The sequence below is a fragment of the Fringilla coelebs genome (genome assembly GCF_963513975.1).
Source record: "Fringilla coelebs genome assembly, chromosome: 12".
NCBI classification, from domain to species: Eukaryota; Metazoa; Chordata; class Aves; order Passeriformes; family Fringillidae; genus Fringilla; species Fringilla coelebs.
The window spans coordinates 2196513-2215414 of NC_140038.1; the positions used below are offsets into that span (position 1 = coordinate 2196513).

At 39.2% G+C, this 18902-nt stretch overlaps 1 protein-coding gene across 5 annotated transcripts in view; it reads right to left on the minus strand.

Moving 5' to 3' along the window:
• Positions 1-18902, minus strand: part of HERC1 (HECT and RLD domain containing E3 ubiquitin protein ligase family member 1) — an 83296-nt gene that overhangs the window by 34911 nt on the left and 29483 nt on the right. For all 5 annotated transcript variants that reach the window (XM_084213864.1, XM_084213862.1, XM_084213863.1 and 2 more), the window contains exons 19-34: positions 18374-18547; positions 17035-17149; positions 16817-16937; positions 15318-15489; positions 12438-12738; positions 11232-11352; positions 10917-10968; positions 4839-5110; positions 4308-4523; positions 4098-4218; positions 3322-3559; positions 2217-2410; positions 1140-1295; positions 807-913; positions 471-581; positions 213-389 (exon numbers count right to left, since the gene is read on the minus strand). In XM_084213864.1, coding sequence (XP_084069990.1) covers positions 213-389; positions 471-581; positions 807-913; positions 1140-1295; positions 2217-2410; positions 3322-3559; positions 4098-4218; positions 4308-4523; positions 4839-5110; positions 10917-10968; positions 11232-11352; positions 12438-12738; positions 15318-15489; positions 16817-16937; positions 17035-17149; positions 18374-18547 — 2648 coding nt within the window. The remainder of the gene's footprint in view (positions 1-212; positions 390-470; positions 582-806; positions 914-1139; positions 1296-2216; positions 2411-3321; positions 3560-4097; positions 4219-4307; positions 4524-4838; positions 5111-10916; positions 10969-11231; positions 11353-12437; positions 12739-15317; positions 15490-16816; positions 16938-17034; positions 17150-18373; positions 18548-18902) is intronic.

Here is an 18902-nt window from a genome sequence, read left to right on the forward strand (position 1 = left end):
CACAAACTCTTCCCTTGGCACTGAAAAATCCCAGAATGACTTAGGTTGGAGAATATCCTTACAATTATTGAGTCCAGCCATAAATGTAACACTGCCATTTACTCGAGAATCGTGTTGTAAGTGAAAAACACGGGCAGTTGCTGTCAATAAAACATAGCACACTTCCAAAACAATGAGGGAGAAGGTAAGAAATACATATTTATGCAACCTACCTTCCACTGGTAACACCCAGAAGTAACTCCAGTGGAAGCTAAGCCATATCCTTTGCCTCCACTTCCATGAGTTAGAATCTGCCCATTCTCCACTATGCAGCACTGAGCTTTCTCAGGATCAAAGGACACTTCCTGGATGGGAAGATTCTCATCTTCATCCTCAGACTCTCCCTGCTTCTATGATAAACAGAACAAAATATTTGTGGTAAATGTAATTCAGCTGCATTCCGTCACAAGACAAAGGACAAGCACAGTTACCTGGAGCTTCATTTCTTGTTCTTTCTCCTTTATTTGAATTGCATGTTTGGCCTGGGCTATTGGACTCTCCCACATGCAGTCAGACAGAAGTGAGAACAATTGCTCAACAACCTGGAGCATTGGGATACAATTCAGATAATGTTAACACCAACATGAGGACAACAGCAACATTATATTGTTTTACTTTGCTTTGTAGGTATAAACATCAAAATATTTCGTGTTCTTAGATTAACAAGTAGCTACACTCAGCCTTGCTTGATTTGGAAACCTATGAAACATTTAGAAGTTTAAGAGATATTTGAGGAAATGTGAAAGTTTATAACAAAATATAAAGACCTGAGCCATCTGATCATCTTCAACGCCAGATTCACATGCAGGTAACACAGCTTCTAGAACATGAAGTGCAAGCAGTCTAGTCCTCAAATTGCCAACCAAGGGAACTCCTGAAGATGGAACAACATGTCAATAATCTTAAAATTACTTCAGCTTCAGGCCTGCCCCTGGTTCCATGCCCCCAGTGCCCCAGAGTGTAACCCCTGTACACTGCAGTTGGTTTGAACTGCTCACTAGGAACTCACCATGTAATACACATTCTACCAGGGCTTTGTTTCTGGAACTGCACTACAGAAATGCAAAGTAACCATGGAGCACATTTTGACATGATCATACCTGAGCAACACTTCTGGGAAGCAATGTTAAGAAGGACTTCTGTCCACTTTGGAGATGCCATCTTGGACTGAATTGCTTTTGAAGAGACAACTCTACGCAGGAAAACAAGAAAGTCCCCCAGGTGCAATTCTGCTGCATGTTGCTTTCGGAGGGCAGCTAGGAAGTTAAAGCAAAAGTTTTCATTTACAGCCTTAATATTACAACTTGACTGGCAGTCCTGGTTACCAGGAGCAACCTGCTCTGCAGGCAAAAGCACAATGATCAGTTATTACAGGGTGGCTGGCTGTTAACCTTAGCTGGCTGGTGCCTGCCAAGCTGTGCTCTCACTCCTGCTCCTCAGCAAGACATGGAGAGAAAATAACATTAAACTTTTGTGGCCCAAGGTGAGGGAGGGAGACCTCTGTGAGAAGACCTCATATTCTAATTCCTGGTTAGTTATCTTACTAATTCATCTGACATTGCATTATTTTCAAGTGAAGACAGTTAAAAGTACAAAGACATATATACACTTAAAACCAAGCTACAATTAAAAATTCTTCAAAAGCAATTTCCATCAAAATTCAAATGCTCATTAAGGGATTGTAAGCTATGTGAAGATATCAGTATTTCAGGAAATCTTTTGTTGGGGGTTTTTCCATATGACACACTAGTGTCACCTTCTTGCCATCCACTCGGACTGCAAAACTGCATAATTCAAAGCAAATACAATAACTTCCTAAATAAAGCTGTATTTATTAATTTAGATAAATAAATCCTTGTGACCATATTTATGAAAAACACTACAACCACCAACTGATTTTTTTAAGGAAAACTATATTCCCTTCCTAATTCCAAGCTCAATGAAGTAATCCTTATTCTCAGCCTGCTCCTATCCCTGCAGTTTTGTGCATCAATTCCGTGTAAATCTGAACTGAGCACAAAATCATTTGATGACTTCAATCTAATCTACAGAATTAAAAATGACCCAACAAAAACCAATACACAATACAGTGGATTAGAACATCAGCATTCAGTGCTTTCAGCTACTATGTACCCTGGTATTTTAGAATTGTTACAGAAATTATGTTAGATAATTACCTCTGAAGTCTCTCTTCTCATTATCCCCATTTGAATCTGCCTTTTTGGATTCCTCTTCACCTTCCTCACCTTCCCCTTCTCCAAAGGAAGCCATCAGCATCACACCAGTTTGTGATAGCAAGTTCTTCAGCTGGCTGCATAATAAATCCAGCAAGGACTGTACCACCTTTGGGCTCAGTTTATCTGCATAGGTTCTGTACACCCACAAAAAGAAAATTAAGAGTACTTGAGAGCTGATCTAAGGAACAGTAATTGCAGAAGGTTACTTTTTCCCATCCTCCATTACAGGCTTAAATTCTTTTTATTATTTTAATACTACTTTTAATACAAATGAAGACAGTCTAATCTTTGGAGCCAAAGGATAAGTTTTCAGTACTTTCTAGGGTAAAAAGGAACAACTCTATTGATTGAACATAATTCCACTGCAATTGCTATACACAGGGTACATGGGTTTCTATGGGTTTGGGGGATTTTTTTGGTGTAGGATTATTGGGCTTTTTTACACAACAGATTTGGCACGTAAATGCAACGTGTTGTACAAAGACTGAAAGGAAGATGCACGTACTGAACATCAAACAATACTCTCACTTCAACAAGAAAACACTTTCTCCACTTCTGTTTTCTTTACTGAGTAAGAATAAATAGTTAAGTATTGCTAGGACTTTGCATGCTGTCCCATGGTCTAGCACTATTCCTCAGAAAATTCTTCCATATTCTGGAAAGAAGCACTATGTCCTGCTCTGAGAAACTCTCACATTATCAGTACTGCTTTTACACAAATGACTTTTACACAGCAACAGAAAGTCTTATCACATCAACTGAACACACCTCCACACAAAGCTGAAGTAGCAAAGTGGGGGTTACTAGAGTACAGTGTTTACAGACACAAAGTTGTGACTATTCAAGTTCAAACACTCTCAACTGAAAAATATTTGTTAGTCTTACAGGTATCTTTCCTATGAATAATGTGACCACTCTTCCCCCCGCCCCCTTCACTTACGTATTTCTGAGCAACATCTGCTGTTCTAATGAAAGCTCACACAACATTTTTCAAGGGTGCTGATAAGCTCAGTGATGAAGTTTCCCAAAAGCAAGGGACACTCACCCTGTGGTGATAGCCAGGATCTGCAGCAGTCTTGTGCTGGCTACTTTCAAAGCTGTGCTGAGCTGAGAAATCCCAGTTTTGGGCAGCAGCTGCAGGGGCTGTCCCAGCATGGTGTCTGTGCCACACAGCTGGGACAGCACATTTAACAGCCCCGTGGAAATGGCCAAGGAGACATCAACAGGCTGATAGTGCACGCTGAGAGCAAAGACTGTCACCAACAGAAGACGCTGTTGTGCTTCTACGATTAAAATAAAGTTGTTTTTAATTAATAAGACGTTCAGAGTAAGAATACGAAGACAGAAGACCAGCAGATTATTTTTAAAATATAATTTAATTAAATTTTCAAAGAAAAAGTGAGTATTGTCAGATGCTTTGAGGTTGTCTTTCTGATGAACCACTTCACTCTTCTTTAACTCAACGTAACTCTGTGTCAAAATTATCCAAGAAAGAGTAGCACGCAGATCTAGCTTGTGATTTAATGTTCTGAGGCTAAATCTCAAACCAGAATCTTCTCTCTAAGATAAGGATAACTGGGTGAAATACTTCATTTTGTACTTCTTTCACATTGTTTCTCAAAGTGAAACACCAAAAAGACCAAGGTAAGAATAGCCACTGGGTTCTACCAACCAAAGCAGATTTCTCTTTTAGAGAAAAGAAGTCAGACAGGTAAGTCAGTGAATTGTGGTCACTAATATCAAAGTCTGCCTTAGAAAACATACAAGCTGTTCTACTGTACATTAGAGAACATCTGGTTTGCAAATCTGCTTTTCACTTACCTATGTGATGCTTATTAGCTTGCAGAGCTCTTTCTAAAGTAGCAGATAATTGCTGGTAAATTTTGTGCACAGCCACCTGGATTTCAATTTGAATACTCCTCTTTGCTGCTCTGATACCATCCTGGGCCAAACAAACAAATAAATATTATAAAAACGGAGACCTTTTTATCACTGGATTATTGAAACAGCAGAAACTGCTGAAGTACACACCTGGTAGTGATGCAATCTCACACTCTCTCCTTTGGCCCCTGCATGTCCTACAGTGCCCAGACCAAAGCAGCCAGCAAGAAACTGGAGCCTAACAGAAGTAAGCAGCGAAGAAGACTGAAATCCTGGTACTTGGCGGCTTCCCAGTAATGGCACACAGCCTTTTTCCTCCATTCCTGACAGAAGCACCAAAATTTGATGAAGTGCTTCCAGACGAAGCTAAAAATAAAGCCAGGCAAAAGACAACAGTAACTAAGTAGCCAGTACCCTTAGAAATGGAAAGCTGATTATACTGAATTGTAAGCAAAGATGGATGAGGTCACTGTTTTCTCCTTCACATATTTTTTTAAAAAGGGAACACTTTCAGTTTTGTTTTAGTTTGTTTACATAACGTTCCCGGTTCCAATTAAGATATTTAACAGAAAAGAAGGAAAAATTACTTTAATAGATAGAATGTGGACACTGTTTCAAAAAAAATTCCTATAATGAGCATAAGGTAGGAAGAATAAGAAGAGCTATTAAACTGAAATTTACCTCAGCCCTCAACTGCTGCTGCTCCATTGCAATTATTGATGCTTGTGGACTGGTGGACATACTTTCCTCTGGTTCTTTAAATCCTGGGGAGTTTCCCACATCTCCACTTACAAAACTGACAGCGTTTTCAATCAAAGTATGAACTCCAAGGGATCTTGAGAGATCAAAATCGGACTCAACAAATGAGTAGGAGGATGTGTATAACCAATCTCTGCTGTGTTTCAGTCGAACCCACGAGTCACTCAGAGATTCCATTTGGCTGTGTATTGCTCCTAAAGATACACACAAGGAAGTCTCATCAACTCCAATTCAGGCAGCACATTTTGGCTGTACATAAAGACTGAGCTGCTGCTGCTGACACAGGTGGAAAATGAATATTCATGTTATTTATATCATGCATTAAGCAACTTAGAGCAAATCACTTGATTTAAATTTACAGCAATTTCCCTAAAGAAAAGGCTGCATTTCTTTTAAATGTTCAGCACTATTATAACAAGCTGCCATGTGATAAAAACAAAAAGAAGCCACTCAAACTGCTCAGCTTAAAGCTGGAACACTGAATAAAAAATGCTTTGCAGCTAAATGACATAACAGTAAAGAAAAGATTTTCTACCAACATAACTTATGCACATGGATATTTACTTTGAGGTTTAAACATAAAGCAAGAGTGGATTTTAATCAAGCCACTGTACTTCATAGTTTTGAAAAAGCACAATGTTATTTTGAATGAAATATTTTCAGAATTCATGACTGCAGAAGAGAACTTTGACTCAAGGTAAGATACACATGTATTAAAACACTATCTAGAGTAAATGTTAGATCTCTGCCATCTGGCAGTTTCACAAGTCTATTTTAAAGTATTTCCTATCATCAGCATGTCATTACCTGAAAATTTACTACCACTAATAAATGAACTTCTTCAAACGAGCATCAGTCATCATTTTGCAGCACTGGAATTTATCACCATAGGTTTGATCCAATTTCCAAGAGAGTTTTGCTAGAACTCTCTCCCTGGCACAAGTGAGTGCCATGCCACTCAAGCCATAACTTCATTAGGGGTCAATTGACAGGCATCAGTCAGTATTTTCCTCCTTTTGTAAGTGCTGTTTGGCCACTTGGAGCCATGAGAAATATTACAAGAGGGCACACCCTGCTCAGAAGAACTTCCCATCTGTACAGAGAGACAGTGTCTGGAGACGTCCGTGGAAACCTCAACTGTGTTTACACTCGCTTTGAAATTTTAGTTTGGATTATTTACATAAGGTACAAAAAATGTTTAAATATTTATCTACCTTGTGTACAGTAAGTTTTAATTTGGAGAATCACAACCTGCTCACAGTACTCGTAGAAATCTATATTACTTCAGTTTTAAACATCTTTCTGCAGGCTATCAGTTTCAAACATTATTAAACATAGCCATTTTCAGGGAAAAGTCACACACAGTCATAGGAATTCATCTGTCCAAAGCTCGCTTTCAACAGTAAACCTGAGTTACAATGGTAACAGCCAGATCCAAATTACAGGGCCCCCTTTAAACGCTGCCTCCCTACAGCAGCTGATCAAAGGAACAAGCAAAGACAGACACAGAGGTTTTGAACTTGGGCTAACTTTCCTAGCAACCTACATAACTTTTTTCCTGAAGTAAAGGCAAAATGCTGTTATGCTGCCAATGAGTCAGCACCTGCAGGTCACAATTTGCACCTTCTCAAAATACTGTGAAATTTTGCTTCTCTTTTGTCAACCAGGTTACCTTCACTTAGTTGCCAAAAATTTAATTGTCAGGGCTACGAATTATGAAAACCTCTTCACATCCCAATCTGTTTTCAGTAAACAGTGTTAACGTGCATTTCCATAGTATTCCTTACTAAGCAGACTGCTACAGCTTCAGGAAGAGCCGTCACAGTGCTGAGGTCATACAGACTCAAGTTTATTTTGGATAATGCAGAGATCATGTTCAAACACTTCTTTTCAAAGTGCAGTCTAATTTCCTAATCTCTGCTCCTTTCCATAACACAGTAAGACTACATGGTTTACAGAGAACAACCTATTTTATCACCTTTACTATGAAAAAATTTAAAGAAATTCTGCTACTCAATGTTACAATTTATACCTGACAATAATTTTTAAAAAAAAAACATCACCTTTACTCTAATTTTAACATCAATTGTTAGAATAGTTGCTTTAAAGCCTTTCTTTAAAATCTAGGTTACATGGGGAAGTGGCCGGTGAGAAACATAAGATAAATAAGACAGAACAGAACAAACAGGTGCTAAAATATTCGGTTTCATGTAGGAAGCGGTTTCCTGGCAAGTGCATGGTGAACAGAGCCCACGGGAGAGGATAAATGAAGCCTCAGATTACTCACAGGAAGCACAGCTAAACCATCTCCTAGTCCACAAAACATCACCTACAGAGCAACAGCTCTTTCCAGAAGCCCCGTAAGCCCTCCCAGCCTTTGTACAGCAGGAGAGCTCAAAGCACCCCACAGTGACTCGAGCTTCCTCCCTTCCACCTGCCCCACACTGCACTATGCCACAGCACAGAATCAAAGCATTTGTAAAGAAACAAAAGCCAATTCCAGTGGCTTAAATCATAAGCTAAAGGAACTCTTTAACAGGTTTACAGAACATCAGAAGAAAATTTAGTTTTGATAGGCAACAAACCCTTTAAGAAGCCCAACCATGTATTAATAAAATGCTAAATTATTTCATATTTGAAGAAACTATGACATCTTAGCTAATTGTTTTAGTACAAAATGCAAGAATGTTTAAGACCGATGTAAAAATATTTCCAATCTGGAGAAAAGTGCAATGATTACAAGTTACAGATTAATGTAGAACAACAGAAGTTATAATTGAGAGTGTTTAAACACAAATGTCAGAAATCAAAGGAGAATACTTCAGAACTAAAAATGCTTAACCACTAGGGCACAGAGTAAATTCTTCCCTCTTGAACATACCACATAGCAGCAGAAGAATCAAATATGTGACTACATTGGAGCTCAGCTTGATTCTGTGTAACATCAATCACACAGAATTGATTGCAGTACAGCGCTTCCAGAAGCCTGCACAATCACATGAACAGAGCTGCACAGATGAATAAACCTGAAGCTTACAGTAAAACAAGAACTTTACTTGTCCTTATAAGCCAGCTTGTAATAATGAGTTTTCTAAATGAATGTGGCACAGCTGCAATGCACACTTTATAGAACAAAGGAAGCTATGTAGGGAAGCTATAGAGACAAAAAATAAACATGCCATCAGTTACTTGCTTGAAGCTCTTCTTTTTTCTGGGGCTCAACTGGCCAAAAAGGAGTAAATACACTACACCACACAAGAAGCAGAAGACAAAAGCACACATTTGAAACAGACGGTAAAATACTCATAAAATCTCTGTCTCATATTATTCTGATTTAAACAATCAGTCTCATCTCAATCAATACAATATATCAAGCAGCAAGGCATGTGGAAAAAATATTTACTCTTGTTTGTCATGAATACAGCCTAGATGACAGTCTTTCTAAACTCTCCACCTTTAAGGAAAAAAGAAATAACCCCCTGTAGCATAGCTGTATGCACTCATGTGTATGTATGTTGGCTTGTAGGTTCAAGTCCCTTCCTTAAGCATAAATTGTCAATTTTCAAAGGCAGAATTCATTATTACAGACACACTAAAATATTTCAATTCCATTTGGATTTCAGTTAAGTTGCTGCTTTTTTTGGAGTAGCCCAGCTGTGTTAGTAAGGCACAGCAGTACACACAAGTACACTGAAATTCACTGAGTTAAGCTGTAGATGACGAAAAGCCAAGAGTGGAGGACTCTCACTGATCTGCAGCTGTTTGTGACTGCCCTGCTGGCTGTGCTTTCCTTACTGCTGTGTACATAACATGGCATACAGCACCCCACAGGCACTGTACACAACACGTACAACATCTGCAGGCACACTCTCTGGATCTGCAAAACTGAAAAAATTCATCTAAGCAACAGAAAAAACAAAGGGCTTAGATACAAGGGAGAAAAAGCAATGTGCTGCTCATTACCCCTTACTGCAAAATTACTCAAAAAGACTTTTTCTGTATGTACGGAAGGAAAAGTTTACTAATACAGAAATAACTGAATAATAGCAAGGAACAAGATACTCAAATGATCCTCAGGCTGAAGCAGGAATAGCCCAGTTCTCTTTCTGAACAGACAGAATAAATAAAGAAGGTAATTAGAATAAAGATTGGACTGAGTGGCTATAATGTTAATGAAGTTAAAAGAGAATGCTTTTCCTTCCATACTCACTGAAAAGACCACAGGAACTCATAGTATTATCTCCTTTATTAGTCACAGCACACCGCAAGAATAAAGATAAAACTGAAGAGGATTCACCAAACATCCATAGCTGCCACTGCACTGTGCTGGCCACATGACAAGGGGTGGACAATCCAAAAAAGCTGCAACTTACACCCTCACCAAACACTGGGACATGCTTCAGTTCTAGGAGATAACCAGGATTCACAAAACAGACATGTCACAAGAAACAAAAGACCATAAAAAGCACTGAGCTGAACAGCCATTTATCACACAAATATTTGTAGATCTTTTCCTGACCTTGACAGATGGACGAGGAATGTTTTCCTATAGGTGCACCCTGCATTCTCTGACTCTGGCCTTGGTTATCAACCAAAACTGGCATATGTATCACCAGCACAAGCAGACAAGCCTGCATTACTGTGTGCTAACTCCCAAGGAAGTCTTCCAGTACCAAAACAGTGGCATCTGTACATGTTGTGACAGCGTTCAGTTTGCAAATGAGCTATCTGAGCGTCTTTTTAGGTTCTGGACAGATTCATTGTATTTACCCATTTCTTCTCAGTTCTCAGACCTGATAGAGAATCTTCTTGCTGTAATAAAAGTTTTGATAAGTCTACTCTTGCACTATTCCTCACTTCCTGAGGCTTGTGACAAAAGTAACACTGGCCAAAGCCAGTGGTTCCAGGTTCAGGAACCATAATTCACGAGACCTAATCCAAGATTATTTCCTAGGTTACTCTTAGGACACAGAGGATATCAAGTACAGAGTTCTGTGTCAGAGTAATGGCAAAGCTAAAAATGCCAACTTCAAAGAATGTGCTGCAGATCAGGGGTTGACAGAGGCCTTCTGATAGATCTTCTGACCCTGAGAATGCCACGACACATCTGCTGTCACAGTAAAAGCAGCTCTAGTGCATTTCTTTATTTGCTCAACTGTTTCAACTGATTATGCATGGACAAGGCATCACTTTCCATGTTAAATATTGAATCTAATGAGTGCTGCCACTGATAGCACCCTTTGCAATTCCAAAGACTTTCAAAGGCATGAAACCTCTGAGTATCCTGCTCAATGATCAAGCCTTTTAAACCAGAATTCTCACTTTACCCAACAGTATTCTGTTACTGAGGAATATCAAAACTCAACCGAATTCCTACTTTTTACAGATACAGCAGACCTGAGTCGTGATTCTCAGACAGATTCTGCATCATCCAGATTGGCAGTGGGACTTTTTAGTCCCTCCACCACTTTCTATCAGGGAGCTCATTGAGATTACCCAGTATGAAGCAGTAACAAAGAGCAACAGAAAACGTGGCTGCTTCACTCTGTAGATGTGCTGGTGTTCAAAGGATGCAAAGTAAAGCAGTGTCTTCTGAATACAAGCACTCCAGGTTCAAGCACATTTTATGGTAAAAGCTCATTGTTAGGACAAGAATAGAACATTCCACATAAACTTCTCTCACAAATTTTATTCCTGAAGTCACATGAGTGAAAACAGAATGCACATTTCTGACTCAGTTAACAGAAAACCTCACTTGTTTCAAAAGAGAATTACAATTGCAAAAACCAGAATAAAGAGTAATAACCAAAGAAATGCTATAACCAAGCCAGAAAGCAACAAAAGTTCACACAACACAGAGTGGGTAACAATTATTTTAAATGCTCAGTTTTAACACCTGCTATGTAACTATAAACTGTATGCAATTGCAAACATAGTTTAACTTAAGACACTCCTAACATTTATCAGGTTAGTATTCACTAGGTAAACAAGAGAACTTACCCCTCTTCCTGTGTGATGCTGCCAAATCCAAATCAACATTTCGTCTTCCGCTCTAAATTAAAAGAATAATAAAAGCCTTATTTCCTCAGGTGACCATATGTGGTGCATAATAATAGAGTATTTACATTTCATCCCTCCCCATAGAAGTGAGACAGTGGACAGAGCTATAATTTTTTCAAATTTTTTTTACCGTTAGTGCTTCCTTTTAACAATGATGAAGGTACCAAAACACCGAGTGAAACAAATGTTTCAGATGCACTTCCCATCCAAACATCCTATTGACAATCCCTAAATACATGATGCTGATTTACTTACCAGTGAATAACCTTCCTCATCTGATTCTGGCTGAGACAAATCAGATTCACTTCTTGACTTCATCAGCCTGTAGCTTGAGTTTGCATGGATTGAGCGACTTTCTGCTGTCAGACTTTCACTCCTGCTTCAGGTGCACACACATTTGTGTGCACACACACAGAGAAAAAAAATGCTGATGTTACACAAAGATAAGATAGCAAAATTTAGCAGGTGCCAGAGTTTTATTTGGGAGGAGGCTATCACAGAACATCACAAGACCACATTAAAGAGGAAAAGAGTGGTCAGATGGCTTCAATTATATTAAAAAAGGGTATTAGTAAATTCTGTTACTTCTTAACAGCCTTACTGGTCAAGTGAACAAATGTCAACCTCGAGTGATTGCTCTAGAGCCTTCATAAGTATTACACAGAGTAAACAGAAACACTCTGAGCTGAGAGGACAAGAAACAGAGACAGAGTAAGTGGGTGAAAAAGCACTGAACTTATTAAAAACCCACCCAAAAAAATGCATCCTAAAGTTGATATACTGGAGAAGAAAGCCACTTTCACAATGACAGAGGCAGCCACCCATGCTTTAGGGACTAGATTTCCAAAAAGATGCAAAAAGAATAAAAGGGTATTGAATATATATCATTTTCCTCCTCAATATCTTAATATCTTTCCCATCAATATCTTAATTTAAAATATCAGAGCAGGACACCTAACAACAAGTCTTACCCATGCCTATGATAGGAATATCTGTAAAAATCAATCATGAACAACACTTTTGTCATAATAGGCTTTGATTCTTTCGTTTTAAACATACACAGTTGGGTTTAACACTACTATATAGGACATTGGTATGGTTAAAAAACCCACAAATACGGCGAAAAAAATCCAAACACAAAAAAATCACATGAAAAATGAACCAATTTTTCAAAGTACCACGTGCTGTCTGTACACCTGATGATCTGAACTACTTACCACTAAGCCCAACCTTGAAACTTAAATAGGGTACACACAGAATAAAACTCTTCAGGTTTAGTTAGCATGGCCAAGAAAAATTGAGAAAAATCACTCTTTTCAACAGAAGCATAACACTGCTCTCAGCAGTAATTTTCTTCTAAATAGAACTGCAATAATTCTCAGAGGAAAACTGGGGTTGTACAATCAATTCTAAAGGGAGTAGAGAAGAGTTAACCATGGTGTAAGAGTCAGCAAAGCCCACCTGGTCATGAGCCCGATGCCCTCTGGAGCAGCACAGGGAGGCTGCTGGAGCTGCCCATCCTCCCTTCGCTTCTGCAGCTCCTCGATGGCAGGGCTCACGCCCAGGATCAGCAAGGCACATCTGTGGATCACAGAGTTGCAGGCAGCAGTGTACACATCCTGCCCTTCTGTCAGATCAGTGCTGATCCTTCGCTCCTGCTGGGATTGAGCAGGTGGATCATCAGCTCTAGTCCCCGTGCTCATCCTATCTCGATCCCGACTGCGAGCTACTTCACGGGCTGATAGGAAACACTGAAATATTTCTGTAATATGCAACACAAAAAGAAAGTCTTAGCTTCTAGACAAAGCCACAGAGAACAAAATATTCATCTACATCTTGGGCTAAGAACTGCCCCACTATAAAGAACAACTACTATTTTTCTAACAGTAAAAGAATACAATGCTAATACAATGCCATAAAAGAAGTCATGCAAACAAGTTAATTGAAGCATTTATACAACGTTAATTTTAAAATGAAGGACAATGCACTTTGACAGAACACCAAAACTCTTTCAGTATCTTACTGCAACCCAACTCGTGTTTCACTAGCATCAAAGAGAAAGAGATTATTTCACGTTTGCCTTTTAGTAGATGTATAAAAAAGAATGCTTCTGTAAATCCATATTGCAGACACCAGATTATCTCCAATCTGACACTGGAACAGTTTCAGGCTTTTATTAGCTTTGGGCAGTACCATGAAGATCCTATCAAAATTCTTAGCCTACGCCTTCCTTAATTCTGCTGTAGTCTTAAGGGTCAGATTCTTTTAAAGAGTATGTGTGAGAGCCCTCCTCATCTATGTCCAAAGAACCAAAGTTCTCTTGATTTAATCACTTCAATTGTAAAGATTCAGATCCCTTTTGGAAAGGCAAAGGTAAAACCAAATACTTCCTTCACTGATATGAATTGAACTCCACATGTCAGGTTAAGTATCCCTTAGGAACACAAGTGAGAGAGTCATCATCTTCCTACTTATCTCTGCATGTAAGACTATTATCTGCCTGAATGTTTCTGGATACATTTCCTTTATTGTACCCAGAAGCCCTGCCCTGGTGGAATTTGAGAGCTCTGAGCATTTGCCCAGAATAACTGCAAATCAAGCAGCCAAACATACTGCCTGTACTGAGCGGGTGACATGTAAATCTTCTAGAACCACAAAGAAGCTCATGAATGTGCACTTCAGCTCCACTGCACTCCACACATTCTATAAAACTAAAGGTGAAACATACATTTTGGTCAATAAGGTCCCAAAGAGAAATGGGAGTGGAAGGCCTAAAGAGAAACTGTCAACAAAATAAGAGATGACAGCAGAGACAGGTGAAAGATGAACATTTTAACAGTATCCAGAGGAACGATACTTGGTGTTCCAGATTGCAAGGCAAGATGTATTCTATTACCATCTGTATGGCAGCGGGCAGTTTTCCTCATCTCTCTGAGTGATCACAATCACTCCTCCCCTGGGAGGGGACATCTGCTGATACGAGGCTATTGACTGTCACTGCATGACTGATAAGAACTACAGCATCCCATTGTGAGGTGCTCTGCCCAGAGGGAAGATCCAAGCATTCCTACACAGATATGATCCAGAGATTCTGGAACACCAGCAGGCTTCTCCACTGGATTTCCCAGAGGAACAGCAGCTGCCTCTCCTTCCACTACACCCTTTTCTACACGATCCCTGCTCCAGCAGAACACACCTGACACTCCAGGACTGCAGCCATATTTCCAAATGGACTGCTACCAACACCCTGACCCACAGGGTGTCAGTTGTGTTCTGACTCTGTCAGAGTGTTTTAGTTTACTGCATTGTTCATTTTATCCTTTAATTTTCTTCCCTATTAAAGAACTGTTATTTCCTGCTCCCATAATTTTTGTTGCCTGAGAGCCTCTTAATTTAAAATTTATGGCAATTCGGGGGGGGGGGGCGGTTCATTTTCTCCATTTCAGGGGAGGCTCCTGCCCTCCTTACCAAGCACCTGCCTTTCCAAACCAAGACACCTGGAAAAGAAAATTGTGCAGCAATTGAAAATATTTCAAGTCAGCCAATTTCATTTTTTAAGCTACATGCATTCTACAGAAATGTTCCATGGCTAACACAAATGCTGTCTTGGAGAACACTCAGTTCACAACAGAGAAAAAAACCAACCTTGTGTGACTGTCTGTTGCTTTACTGAAACTGAAAAAAATTAAGGATTAACTACCCCATCAAGCTGGACTACAAGCCCCAATGAATGTAACAGTTTGTGAAATTCACCCTTCTCAAGCTATCTTCTGAAGAATTAAACAAGATGCTCACCAAGTCCAGGAGAAAATATGGCAAATACTGTTAAAAATACCAAACTCTGACTGAAATCTCCACATTTTTAAGAGCAGAGATATTCAAAGATACAAGTGAATTCCAAGACAGTCCACTATTATCACCAGTTTTGTTTCCAAACTTCAGAATAACATTACTCTTCAAAGCATAAAACAACAACGCATACACACACAGCCAAAATTCTGTATCTAAATACTGATGAAAACTCAGAGATCTAATGACAAGAACTTCAGAGGAAACAAGATGAAACCAAGTATCTTGCAGACAGTGCATAGAGCAGTGCTGGTATACTCATATGCCCTGAATTGCAGTGAGCTCGCTTAGTATTCACATTCCTTTGTATCTAAAAACTTTCCTGCACTATAAAAAACACTACATCATTGTATGAAAATAAACGTCTCAAAATGTTTATGCAGACAGACCTTTCATAATCTTTTAACTCATTTTTCAGTTTTACCTCAGAGTGAAGAAGACCCCGTCCTTCCAAAGGACATGGCATTATTTACACACATAACCACTACTTACTACCAGCTGTCATAACTTCATGTTCTCTTTCCTCCTCTTCGTCTTCTTGTTCTGGGTGTCCTTCCTCCCTGTCACGTTCTGCCTGCTCCTCCATTTCTGCTTCTTCATCAATTGTACGAGTAAAAGAATGTTCTTGAGTATCAACATCAGCAGATTCTTGGTTATCTAGCATCTTGATTAAAAAAATTACACACATGAAGTGAAATTCTCACCAAAATGAAAGATGAATGTACAAGGACACAGGCATTGAATAAGAGGTTTCTTCCTACCAAAACGTACTTTCAATACTGTGTGAAATATACAACAAAGACAGTTGTTTACGTTCAAGGTTTTCAATAGCTAAATTGGAAAATATAATTTTCCTTTTGTAACCATGACTCAGATTATCTGCAGAAAAATGTCTTCTTGTAATGCTTACTTACACTCTACTGTCAAACTTCTGACACTCCAGCACCAAAGCCTTTAGAAACCTTAAGCCTGGCTATACTGTGTAAAAGCAAACCAGGTACTTTTTCACAGTGGCATTAAATCTGAAGCAAAAAATCTACTGCATATATCAGATTTGTTTTATTGCATCTGTAAGTTTGAGGATTTCTGGGAGTAAGAGAATTTATTGCATGCACACCCAATGCTTTCAGAAGTAAGGAGCCTCTATGTTAAACCCCTACCCTGAGAAAGGAAGTGAGGAAGATACAAACCCGTAATATTAACCAAAAGTAGGAGACATACCTACACTATTTTTAAGAGCACCACTAGCGCTTTACAATACAGCCAAAAAGCCTCTTAATCCTGATGTTGCATGAGAATTTTGTTCATTAAAAATATCTTGCTTGTAGATTGCAAACCTCAATTAAAAATCCTATCAGAGAAACCTGCTTTAAGGACTACTTTGAATTGCCAAACAGGCCCCAATCCTGTAATTCACTGAACACTTTCATCATTAATGCTGATCTGGCCTAATAAAGTTTTTCAGAAGTTGCCAGTTTCAGGCCTTCTCTCTCATATCAGACATTCACATAGGGCTGACAAGGACAAGTTGCCCTAAAGTAATGCTACGACTAAGAAGATAAAGTGGCCATGGAGGAAGGAAGAAGCGGTAGTAGGCAAAGAAAGGGAAGAAAGAGGTTCAGAGATCAGAGACCCAGATGATGCAGTTGGATTCAGGAATGGCAGCCAGACAAAGCTGTGGCCTGCCCAACACAGCTGAGCTATCTCCAGCTAAACTGTAGGGCTGTGGCCCAGCATTCTAGAGATGGGAAGAGGGAAAACCAGGCTTGAGGCTGGGCTTGGGCCAAATGATGCCAACCAGTCATTTCCTTTAACTGAATAATATCACATACTCCAGACTAATGGATTACTAATTACACCCTGCCCATTTTCATTTGGAAACTCGTGAAGGTTTTACAACAGGATAGAAAAAAATCCTGACTGGTAATTATGTAATATTTTCTAAATAGCCAGTAAAGCCAGAAGAACGGCAAAGAGACGCCCAGCCTTACCCATCTGTCTCTGGAGGATGACCTGGTCTGAATCAGCTCCATGTTCTTGCAGGCAAGCAAGCGACTGCGAACTTTATATACACAGCGGTAAACTTCTGCCAAGGCCTTACCAGGCTGGTACCTACAGAAAATCACATCCAAGCCAGAAAAAAAAAATCACACAAGCTTCCTTTCAAAAAGTGAAGCTGAACTTTTAATAGCAGCTTTGAGTTACTTGCCTGCTCTCACCACAAGCTTGACTAAGTAAACTCGTATGCTTCAGAAGAGCTGCAAGGACAAATCTGGATACAGTGTCCAGGAGGGACTCATTACTTAAAGTTGCAGTATCCCAATCTGAAAATAGAAATGATTTATCAAAACTGGCTACCATTCCCAAAAAACAAAAATATTTGGTTTTTTCAGTATTGTATTCAATATCTTCAATCTTTTTTTTTTTTTTTAAGGAACTGACTTTTTAATTTCAAAAAAATTTTCCCCCACTTTAAAAAGAGCCAGTTGAAAATAATATTGCTCCAGTATGAAATAACTGAACTGCCACGCAAGCCTTCCCAAAGCACCATAATTCTCCATGGCGAAATAAAAAATTACTGTCCCCCTTCTTTACAAATAAGTTCATAGTATATTTTTGTGTTAAATATTATCTTATGAACTGCTGTAGAAATGACAAAACGTATCTGGCCATAGGAAAGTCTAGTCTAAAACACCTGCTCCTCAGCAAGTTCCATGACACTGCCTGTGATGCTGCGCTAACGTGAGCATGCAACATTCAGTCAGCTGAACAGAGCAGACCCATATAACTTCTAAGGAACCCAGTTCCACAGCCTAAATTATACAGATCAACCCATTCAACTCAGATTTTGCAAGCAGACAATCAGCATTGCTTTTACTGGAATTCCCACTTCTGTGGAATCCTGTAACAGAATTCCCTGTGTCGTTCTCAACAGGCACACAATACCATTTTCTCTTTTCTTCATCTGGTTCAGCTTGGCCAGAGCTACAGAAAATTATCTCTGGATACAGCAGTTATGGTACAACTACAATGCTCAGTGAATCTCAATAAAAGGAACCTGGAAAGACTGAGCAGGAAGCCCAGATTTTAGGCAATAAGCATGACAAACTATTACTACTGTAGGACCAGCCTCCCAGAGACTTGAAAAACAAAAGCTGACTTACCCCCCCTTCATTCCATTCCTAACATATTTTGCAAGTTATTTTGCCTTCTGCATCTCCTCCCCCTTAATTTTTATTTTTAATTGCAAGTTTCACCCTGGTCTACTCAGAAAATAGAAAAAAACAACTGAGTAAGCAAACAAGAGTTTCTTCTTGCCAGTTCAGAGGGAAAATAACATTGAGCTACCTGTTTGCCAAGCACTGAAATCAGTGTCAAAAGTAAATAACAGAAAACGCAAAAGAAAGCTCACGGAACATAATAATAAATTAAGTTTATCATGTTGTAGAATTAAAAATCCCTGCCAAAGAAAATGCAGGATTATGCTAGGAGCGTAGCTGGAGCACTTAACTCGCTTTCAGCGTTCACAGGTATTTTCAATACCTTACCTTTACTGACAGCATAGTCCTGCATACTGATCCACAGGCTCCTTGCTGGCTCTTTTGTACAACCCAAGGCCAAATCAACATAGACTGCGATCTCCGGTCTCAGCTTATAATCAAAGGGCTTCTGCTCCTCATTTCCAGACAGGGCCACTTCCAACAAGGAGCTCATGCATTTATCTAACAGAAGGGAAATACCAAAGAAATTAAACTCTGCAAATGTTGAGGATTAGACGCATCTATCTAACAGCATTTAAACCATCTTTCACCGTCCTCTTAGTTAAAAAAAAAAATCAAGACATGTCATTGTCCTTCCACAAATTCACCTTATATAGGGAAGTGACTTAAAAGACAATCTACATAAAACCTATGGAGATTTAAAAGCATTATCCAACTCTTCTTCAAGAGAATAAAACTATATCATTAATCCTACCTGAACTGCACAGCTATGCACTTGCAACTACTGCCTGGACCCATTTCAAAACACTCTATCTTTTAAGTCTTGAAGTAGGCTACTCAGAACCAGAGGGAGGAG